This window comes from Eucyclogobius newberryi, unplaced genomic scaffold (genome assembly GCF_026437365.1).
Source record: "Eucyclogobius newberryi isolate DKJ021-1_F unplaced genomic scaffold, fEucNew1.0.hap1 SCAF_9, whole genome shotgun sequence".
NCBI lineage: Eukaryota > Metazoa > Chordata > Actinopteri > Gobiiformes > Gobiidae > Eucyclogobius > Eucyclogobius newberryi.
The window spans coordinates 1,025,316-1,035,796 of record NW_027316532.1 but is presented as its reverse complement, the minus strand read 5'-3'; the positions used below and the strand labels follow the sequence as shown (position 1 = coordinate 1,035,796).

Sequence of the window (10,481 nt, the reverse complement as noted above, 5' to 3'; positions counted from 1 at the left end):
GCTGCGCCGAGGCCCCGCTGACCTGCGGAGTGAGCACCGGAGAGAGCACCGGAGAGTGTCCGGAGAGGGCACCGGAGTGAGCACCGGAGAGAGCACCGGAGAGTGTCCGGAGAGGGCACCGGAGTGAGCACCGGAGAGAGCACCGGAGAGTGTCCGGAGAGGGCACCGGAGTGAGCACCGGAGAGAGCACCGGAGAGTGTCCGGAGAGGGCACCGGAGTGAGCACCGGAGAGAGCACCGGAGAGAGCACCGGAGAGTGTCCGGAGAGGGCACCGGAGAGTGTCCGGAGAGGGCACCGGAGAGAGCACCGGAGAGAGCACCGGAGAGAGCACCGGAGAGTGTCCGGAGAGGGCTCCGGAGCGACGCGGTTTAACGGTGAGAGCTGCAGGGGAAAGGCCGAGGAATCGGGACAAGAGAGACAAAGTGAGACACGAGTGAGACCGGGGGACGTACGGAAACGGCACCGACCCGGGCTTTACAGCAGGAGAGATGAAAACAAACTGCAGACGTGGAAGAGAGAACAGTCCTAACCCATGGTTCAACCAGAGACTCTTATTCTGTATATTTACTATAGTTTAAGTCAGTAGTAGCTCTGTTACTGTAGTAGTAGTAGTAGTAATAGTAGTAATAGTAGTTATAGTAGTAGTTGTAATAGTAGTAATAGTAATAGTAGTAGTAGTAGTAGTAGTAGTTATAATAATAGTAGTAGTAGTAGTAGTAGTTATAATAATAGTAGTAGTAGTTATAATAATAGTAGTAGTAGTAGTAGTAGTTATAATAATAGTAGTAGTAGTAGTAGTAGTTATAATAATAGTAGTAGTAGTAGTAGTTATAATAATAGTAGTAGTAGTAGTAGTAGTTATAATAATAGTAGTAGTAGTAGTAGTAGTAGTAGTTATAATAATAGTAGTAGTAGTAGTAGTAGTAGTTATAATAATAGTAGTAGTAGTAGTAGTAGTAGTTATAATAATAGTAGTAGTAGTTATAATAATAGTAGTAGTAGTAGTAGTAGTTATAATAATAGTAGTAGTAGTAGTAGTAGTTATAATAATAGTAGTAGTAGTAGTAGTAGTTATAATAATAGTAGTAGTAGTAGTAGTAGTTATAATAATAGTAGTAGTAGTAGTAGTTATAATAATAGTAGTAGTAGTAGTAGTTATAGTAGTAGTAGTAGTAGTAGTTATAATAGTAGTAGTAGTAGTAGTTATAATAGTAGTAGTAGTAGTAGTAGTAGTAGTAGTAGTAGTAGCTCAACAGTCAACAGATGTTTTGGACACAGAATCTCAAACTTTCGTTTCAAAGTTCATTTAAAAACACAATTGTTATAAAAAGTGAATAATTTTAAGTCCAATAAGGCCGTAGTTATTTTATTACTTGGTTTTACGGAATTGTAAATGAAATAGATTGAACAGGCGGACAAAATATAAATATAATTTAAATTTCAAAAGATATTTTCTTCCGGGTTTGTCCAAAAAGCACCACGGGAGGAGAGGGGGAGACGCGGCGCGCAGGAGCGTGTAACAGTAGATTTAGCCTGTTTTACATTGATAGAACTCACACTTCTAAGTGTGCACTCTTAGTCACAGCAAAACGCGCTGGAGAAAATGTGGTAAACGGGTTTAAAATGTATATTTGCGATATAAAGGCGCGCAGCAGACAGGAAAACAGGCGCGCGTGCCCTCGCCGGGACCGCGCAGGGTTTTCACGCTTCACGAGCTCTTATCTTTTGACTTCATACTGCTTTTTATATTTCATTTAATGCTATTTTGCGTTGTCGGCAGTACTTTATAAAACAATTTGATAATAATTAATTAATTTTATTTATATTGTATAAATCAATAATCTAAGTGCGGCGGCTCCGTAAACCAAGTAATAAAATAACTGAGGCCTAATGGTTTATTTTTTATAGAGCTAGAATCCTGAAAGTGCAAAGTGAAACTAAAAACACACTTTAAAAAAGGAAAAAAGAAGGCGGTATTAACTGCCCACACACAGATCTGGCCCCTCCTACTTTAAAATCTAGACCAATTGAATTACATTTTGAGCCTTTTACTTTCTGACTATTGAACAGCAAATGACAAAGTTCTGCTTGTGTTTTTCAGTTTCCAACACAGTTAAACAGAATGAACGAGCCAATCAGAATGCAGCAGAGGGGCGGGACTAGGGCTGTTCGTCCAATCAGAGATGAACCTCGAGGGAGAACAAACCCTGCCCAGGTGAGAGCTCCACACTGGAGCTTTAACTGTTCTAATGTGATACATGTTCCACACTGAAGCTTTAACTGTTCTAATGTGATACATGTTCCACACTGAAGCTTTAACTGTTCTAATGTGATACATGTTCCACACTGAAGCTTTAACTGTTCTAATGTGATACATGTTCCACACTGAAGCTTTAACTGTTCTAATGTGATACATGTTCCACACTGAAGCTTTAACTGTTCTAATGTGATACATGTTCCACACTGAAGCTTTAACTGTTCTAATGTGATACATGTTCCACACTGGAGCTTTAACTGTTCTAATGTGATACATGTTCCACACTGAAGCTTTAACTGTTCTAATGTGATACATGTTCCACACTGGAGCTTTAACTGTTCTAATGTGATACATGTTCCACACTGGAGCTTTAACTGTTCTAATGTGATACATGTTCCACACTGGAGCTTTAACTGTTCTAATGTGATACATGTTCCACACTGAAGCTTTAACTGTTCTAATGTGATACATGTTCCACACTGAAGCTTTAACTGTTCTAATGTGATACATGTTCCACACTGAAGCTTTAACTGTTCTAATGTGATACATGTTCCACACTGAAGCTTTAACTGTTCTAATGTGATACATGTTCCACACTGAAGCTTTAACTGTTCTAATGTGATACATGTTCCACACTGGAGCTTTAACTGTTCTAATGTGATACATGTTCCACACTGAAGCTTTAACTGTTCTAATGTGATACATGTTCCACACTGAAGCTTTAACTGTTCTAATGTGATACATGTTCCACACTGAAGCTTTAACTGTTCTAATGTGATACATGTTCCACACTGAAGCTTTAACTGTTCTAATGTGATACATGTTCCACACTGAAGCTTTAACTGTTCTAATGTGATACATGTTCCACACTGAAGCTTTAACTGTTCTAATGTGATACATGTTCCACACTGAAGCTTTAACTGTTCTAATGTGATACATGTTCCACACTGAAGCTTTAACTGTTCTAATGTGATACATGTTCCACACTGAAGCTTTAACTGTTCTAATGTGATACATGTTCCACACTGAAGCTTTAACTGTTCTAATGTGATACATGTTCCACACTGAAGCTTTAACTGTTCTAATGTGATACATGTTCCACACTGGAGCTTTAACTGTTCTAATGTGATACATGTTCCACACTGAAGCTTTAACTGTTCTAATGTGATACATGTTCCACACTGAAGCTTTAACTGTTCTAATGTGATACATGTTCCACACTGAAGCTTTAACTGTTCTAATGTGATACATGTTCCACACTGAAGCTTTAACTGTTCTAATGTGATACATGTTCCACAGGGTTAGGGTCCTTAACCCTTGACCCTTCAGTGCCTCTGTGGCGTCTCCTCAGGTCCAGATCCAGATATATTTGTCCAGACGCGGATCAGGACTGTAGGATTCAATTGATGGAGGAAACCCACCCAGACATGAAGAGAACATGCAAACACAGATGGCCTGGGATTCAACCCGTGACCTTCTTGCTCTCTGGCTCTAATAGTCTTTTTGTTGTGTGACGAAGGAGCGACGGAGAACTCGAGGCGGACGAGTCCCCAGGACCGAGTCCAGGACCGAGTCCAGGACCGAGTCCAGGACCGAGTCCAGGACCGAGTCCAGGACCGAGTCCAGGACCGAGTCCAGGACCGAGTCCAACCCAGACCCACAACCAACTAACCCTGACCCTACACCAGGTCTGGACTGAACCAGGTTGAAGACCAGGACTAAATGTCTGCATGAATCACTTGCAGGACACTCTCTGTTTCAGTGAGGGGGGAAGCAGAGCGCCCCCTGCAGGATGTTTGTCTAACTGAACAGCAGCTGGGTCTGAAACAGGCCGAGGAGCGACTTTACCGAGATTACATCCACCGACTCGCAAAGGTAAATAACACTAACCCTATTACGTCCCTATTATGACCCTAACCCGCAGACGCAGTGCGCAGGTGAGTGTAAGAGTAGGGTTAGCGTGTTAAAGTAATAAAATAACCGTGGCCTAATCTGTCTCCCACAAAAGTACACGCCCACCGAGGGAACTGCTGTAATGGGTCTGTTAAAATACATTATATTTAAAGGCGGTATGGACGATTTTTCGGCGATTTGAGAACGCAGGCGGAAGTGCGCATGCCACTCCCCCGTGCTCATGCCACTCCCCCGTGCTCATGCCACTCCCCCGTGCTCATGCCACTCCCCCGTGCTCATGCCACTCCCCCGTGTGGACTGATACAACACACACGTGTGTTTGTTTATTAGCGCAACAGATCGCATCACATCTCTCGTCTCCCGTAGATTTCTGTCCACTTCTGCGCCAGCTCAAACTGTCTTTCTCTGTCTTCATTTTGCTCCGTACACTGAGGGAACTATATTATGATAGATCCATGTGCTTAGGCACGCGGAAACGTGGGAACGAGCCTGACGCGGCTGCAGGTGAACGACAGGTGCGTTTTATGATTGATATGTGGCACGACAAATGATTTATCCACGCCACGAGGAAAAATAACAAATTTGCAGAATTTTTTTTTCCATACCACCTTTAATTGAAACGTGTTAATGAGAGCAAAGTAAAAGTTGTACACAAAAAGTATTGTTACGTCTACATTTATTGAACGATAGGTCTATGTTTATTTCTAAAGCACGATTCGTACGCAATTCAAAGTGCTTCACACGACAGGAAAAAGTGCATTAAAATCACAAAACCAATAAAGACATAAAAGGGTAGAGTGCAGCAGGAGGCCATGTTTAGTCCTGACTCTGGCACCAGCAGGAGGCCATGTTTAGTCCTGACTCTGGCACCAGCAGGAGGCCATGTTTAGTCCTGACTCTGGCACCAGCAGGAGGCCATGTTTAGTCCTGACTCTGGCACCAGCAGGAGGCCATGTTTAGTCCTGACTCTGGCACCAGCAGGAGGCCATGTTTAGTCCTGACTCTGGCACCAGCAGGAGGCCATGTTTAGTCCTGACTCTGGCACCAGCAGGAGGCCATGTTTAGTCCTGACTCTGGCACCAGCAGGAGGCCATGTTTAGTCCTGACTCTGGCACCAGCAGGAGGCCATGTTTAGTCCTGACTCTGGCACCAGCAGGAGGCCATGTTTAGTCCTGACTCTGGCACCAGCAGGAGGCCATGTTTAGTCCTGACTCTGGCACCAGCAGGAGGCCATGTTTAGTCCTGACTCTGGCACCAGCAGGAGGCCATGTTTAGTCCTGACTCTGGCACCAGCAGGAGGCCATGTTTAGTCCTGACTCTGGCACCAGCAGGAGGCCATGTTTAGTCCTGACTCTGGCACCAGCAGGAGGCCATGTTTAGTCCTGACTCTGGCACCAGCAGGAGGCCATGTTTAGTCCTGACTCTGGCACCAGCAGGAGGCCATGTTTAGTCCTGACTCTGGCACCAGCAGGAGGCCATGTTTAGTCCTGACTCTGGCACCAGCAGGAGGCCATGTTTAGTCCTGACTCTGGGCACCAGCAGGAGGCCGGTCCATGTTTAGTCCTGACTCTGGCACCAGCAGGAGGCCATGTTTAGTCCTGACTCTGGCACCAGCAGGAGGCCATGTTTAGTCCTGACTCTGGCACCAGCAGGAGGCCATGTTTAGTCCTGACTCTGGCACCAGCAGGAGGCCATGTTTAGTCCTGACTCTGGGCACCAGCAGGAGGCCGGTCCATGTTTAGTCCTGACTCTGGCACCAGCAGGAGGCCATGTTTAGTCCTGACTCTGGCACCAGCAGGAGGCCATGTTTAGTCCTGACTCTGGCACCAGCAGGAGGCCATGTTTAGTCCTGACTCTGGCACCAGCAGGAGGCCATGTTTAGTCCTGACTCTGGCACCAGCAGGAGGCCATGTTTAGTCCTGACTCTGGCACCAGCAGGAGGCCATGTTTAGTCCTGACTCTGGCACCAGCAGGAGGCCATGTTTAGTCCTGACTCTGGCACCAGCAGGAGGCCATGTTTAGTCCTGACTCTGGCACCAGCAGGAGGCCATGTTTAGTCCTGACTCTGGCACCAGCAGGAGGCCATGTTTAGTCCTGACTCTGGCACCAGCAGGAGGCCATGTTTAGTCCTGACTCTGGCACCAGCAGGAGGCCATGTTTAGTCCTGACTCTGGCACCAGCAGGAGGCCATGTTTAGTCCTGACTCTGGCACCAGCAGGAGGCCATGTTTAGTCCTGACTCTGGCACCAGCAGGAGGCCATGTTTAGTCCTGACTCTGGCACCAGCAGGAGGCCATGTTTAGTCCTGACTCTGGCACCAGCAGGAGGCCATGTTTAGTCCTGACTCTGGCACCAGCAGGAGGCCATGTTTAGTCCTGACTCTGGCACCAGCAGGAGGCCATGTTTAGTCCTGACTCTGGCACCAGCAGGAGGCCATGTTTAGTCCTGACTCTGGCACCAGCAGGAGGCCATGTTTAGTCCTGACTCTGGCACCAGCAGGAGGCCATGTTTAGTCCTGACTCTGGCACCAGCAGGAGGCCATGTTTAGTCCTGACTCTGGCACCAGCAGGAGGCCATGTTTAGTCCTGACTCTGGCACCAGCAGGAGGCCATGTTTAGTCCTGACTCTGGCACCAGCAGGAGGCCATGTTTAGTCCTGACTCTGGGCACCAGCAGGAGGCCGGTCCATGTTTAGTCCTGACTCTGGCACCAGCAGGAGGCCATGTTTAGTCCTGACTCTGGCACCAGCAGGAGGCCATGTTTAGTCCTGACTCTGGCACCAGCAGGAGGCCATGTTTAGTCCTGACTCTGGCACCAGCAGGAGGCCATGTTTAGTCCTGACTCTGGGCACCAGCAGGAGGCCGGTCCATGTTTAGTCCTGACTCTGGCACCAGCAGGAGGCCGGTCCATGTTTAGTCCTGACTCTGGCACCAGCAGGAGGCCGGTCCATGTTTAGTCCTGACTCTGGCACCAGCAGGAGGCCGGTCCATGTTTAGTCCTGACTCTGGCACCAGCAGGAGGCCGGTCCATGTTTAGTCCTGACTCTGGCACCAGCAGGAGGCCGGTCCATGTTTAGTCCTGACTCTGGCACCAGCAGGAGGCCGCTCCATGTTTAGTCCTGACTCTGGCACCAGCAGGAGGCCGGTCCATGTTTAGTCCTGACTCTGGGCACCAGCAGGAGGCCGGTCCATGTTTAGTCCTGACTCTGGCACCAGCAGGAGGCCGGTCCATGTTTAGTCCTGACTCTGGCACCAGCAGGAGGCTGGACGGTGGTTGACGGACGTGCGGGTGTCGAGAGCCATCATATGTTGCACCGTAACACCAAATGGTAATAATTCTTTTCTGATTCTGTTCTGATTTTTTTTAATAAAAATGTGTCACAATTTGCCGTGTGTGAATGGTTTGCCTCGGTCTGCCCCAGGATAGCTGTGTAGAAAGAATCATGCAACTTGAAGCATATTTGAGTGTCTAGAAAGAGCTAGGCAAGAGTACATGTATTTAGAGCTTTCATAATCTCCTAAACTTTTATGCATTTAGTTCCATTTGAAACATTTGTTCTCATTCCAGGCGTCTCCAGATTATCCAAACTACCAGTATCTGTGTCGCCTCTGCTCCGTCCACATCGAGAACATCCAGGGAGCACACAAGCACATCAAGGAGAAGCGCCACAAGAAGAACATCACGGTAAAGAGCTGAGAGCCAACCTTTCAGCTGGTCAGAGCCAACCTTACAGTTGGTCAGAACACACTTCAGGGTGAACCTTACAGCTGACCACAGATGATCAGAGCCAACCTTACAGCTGAACAGAAAACACTTCAGGGTGAACCTTACAGCTGTTCAGAACACACTTCAGGGTGAACCGTACAGCTGATCAGAGCACACATTAAGGTAAACCTTACAGTTGCCCAGATCATACATTGGGGTGAACCTTACAGCTGCAGAGAACACACATCCACATTAACCTTACAGCTGTTAAGCACACATAGTGAACCTTACAGCTGATCAGTTGCTTAATCAGATGATGGAGTTGAAGTTGCATTAATCGATTGTAGATTTGTGAGTTTTATCTGTATTTTTTACATAAATGTTTTCTTGTACTTTTCTGTGTTAAACTGATACTTTCTCCTTTTAGTCAATTAATGGATCTGCTTCTCGTGTTCCATCTTCATGTTCTCGTGTTCCATCTCCGTGTTCTCGTGTTCCATCGTCATGTTCTCGTGTTCCATCGTCATGTTCTCGTGTTCCATCGTCATGTTCTCGTGTTCCATCTTCATGTTCTCGTGTTCCATCTTCATGTTCTCGTGTTCCATCTTCATGTTCTCGTGTTCCATCTTCATGTTCTCGTGTTCCATCTTCATGTTCTCGTGTTCCATCTCCGTGTTCTCGTGTTCCATCTCCGTGTTCTCGTGTTCCATCTTCATGTTCTCGTGTTCCATCTTCATGTTCTCGTGTTCCTTCATGTTCTCGTGTTCCCTCATGTTCTCGTGTTCCATCTCCGTGTTCTCGTGTTCCATCTTCATGTTCTCGTGTTCCATCTTCATGTTCTCGTGTTCCTTCATGTTCTCGTGTTCCCTCATGTTCTCGTGTTCCATCTCCGTGTTCTCGTGTTCCATCTTCATGTTCTCGTGTTCCATCTTCATGTTCTCGTGTTCCCTCATGTTCTCGTGTTCCATCTCCGTGTTCTCGTGTTCCATCTTCATGTTCTCGTGTTCCATCTTCATGTTCTCGTCTTCCATCTTCATGTTCTCGTGTTCCATCTCCATGTTCTCGTGTTCCATCTTCATGTTCTCGAGTTCCATCTTCATGTTCTCGTGTTCCATCTCCATGTTCTCGAATTCCATCTTCGTGTTCCATCTTCATGTTCTCGAGCTCCATCTTCATGTTCTTGTGTTCCTTCATTTTCTCGTGTTCCTTTATGTTCTCGTGTTCCATCTCCATGTTCTCGTGTTCCATCTCCATGTTCTTGTGTTCCATCTCCATGTTCTTGTGTTCCTTCATGTTCTCGTGTTCCATCGTCATGTTCTCGTGTTCCATCTCCGTGTTCTCGTGTTCCATCTCCGTGTTCTCGTGTTCCATCTCCGTGTTCTCGTGTTCCATCTTCATGTTCTCGTGTTCCATCTTCATGTTCTCGTGTTCCATCTCCATGTTCTCGTGTTCCATCTCCATGTTCTCGTGTTCCATCTCCATGTTCTCGTGTTCCATCTTCATGTTCTCGTGTTCCATCTCCATGTTCTCGTGTTCCATCTTCATGTTCTCGTGTTCCATCTTCGTGTTCTCGTGTTCCATCTCCATGTTCTCGTGTTCCATCTCCATGTTCTCGTGTTCCATCTTCATGTTCTCGTGTTCCATCTTCATGTTCTCGTGTTCCATCTCCATGTTCTCGTGTTCCATCTCCATGTTCTCGAGTTCCATCTTCATGTTCTCGTGTTCCATCTTCACGTTCTCGTGTTCCATCTCCACGTTCTCGTGTTCCATCTCCACGTTCTCGTGTTCCATCTCCACGTTCTCGTCTTCCATCTTCGTGTTCTCGTCTTCCATCTCCGTGTTCTCGTCTTCCATCTCCGTGTTCTCGTGTTCTATCTCCGTGTTCTCGTGTTCCATCTCCGTGTTCTCGTGTTCCATCTTCGTGTTCTCGTGTTCCATCTTCGTGTTCTCGTGTTCCATCTTCGTGTTCTCGTGTTCCATCTTCGTGTTCTCGTGTTCCATCTTCGTGTTCTCGTGTTCCATCTTTGTGTTCTCGTGTTCCATCTCCGTGTTCTCGTGTTCCATCTTCGTGTTCTCGTGTTCCATCTTCATGTTCTCGTGTTCCATCGTCATGTTCTCGTGTTCCATCTTCATGTTCTCGTGTTCCATCGTCATGTTCTCGTGTTCCATCGTCATGTTCTCGTGTTCCATCGTAATGTTCTCGTGTTCCATCGTAATGTTCTCGTGTTCCATCGTAATGTTCTCGTGTTCCATCGTAATGTTCTCGTGTTCCATCTTCATGTTCTCGAGCTCCATCTTCATGTTCTCGTTTTCCATCTTCATGTTCTCGAGCTCCATTGTAATGTTCTCGTGTTCCATCTTCATGTTCTCGAGCTCCATTGTAATGTTCTCGTGTTCCATCTTCATGTTCTCGTGTTCCATCTCCGTGTTCTCACGTTCCATCTCCGTGTTCTCGAGTTCCATCTCCGTGTTCTCGCGTTCCATCTCCGTGTTCTCGCGTTCCATCTCCGTGTTCTCGAGTTCCATCTCCGTGTTCTCGTGTTCCATCTCCGTGTTCTCGTGTTCCATCTTCATGTTCTCGTGTTCCATCTCCGTGTTATCGCGTTC

At 46.7% G+C, this 10,481-nt stretch overlaps 1 protein-coding gene across 1 annotated transcript in view; it reads left to right on the top strand.

Moving 5' to 3' along the window:
- The first annotated feature begins 358 nt into the window (after positions 1-358).
- The window catches only part of tut4 (terminal uridylyl transferase 4), a 112,175-nt gene continuing 102,052 nt past the window's right edge, over positions 359-10,481 (top strand). The window contains exons 1-5 of the mRNA XM_072438270.1: positions 359-374; positions 2,102-2,215; positions 3,777-3,945; positions 4,020-4,132; positions 7,737-7,853. Of these exons, the coding sequence (XP_072294371.1) occupies positions 2,123-2,215; positions 3,777-3,945; positions 4,020-4,132; positions 7,737-7,853 (492 nt within the window). The 5' untranslated portion in view covers positions 359-374; positions 2,102-2,122. The remainder of the gene's footprint in view (positions 375-2,101; positions 2,216-3,776; positions 3,946-4,019; positions 4,133-7,736; positions 7,854-10,481) is intronic.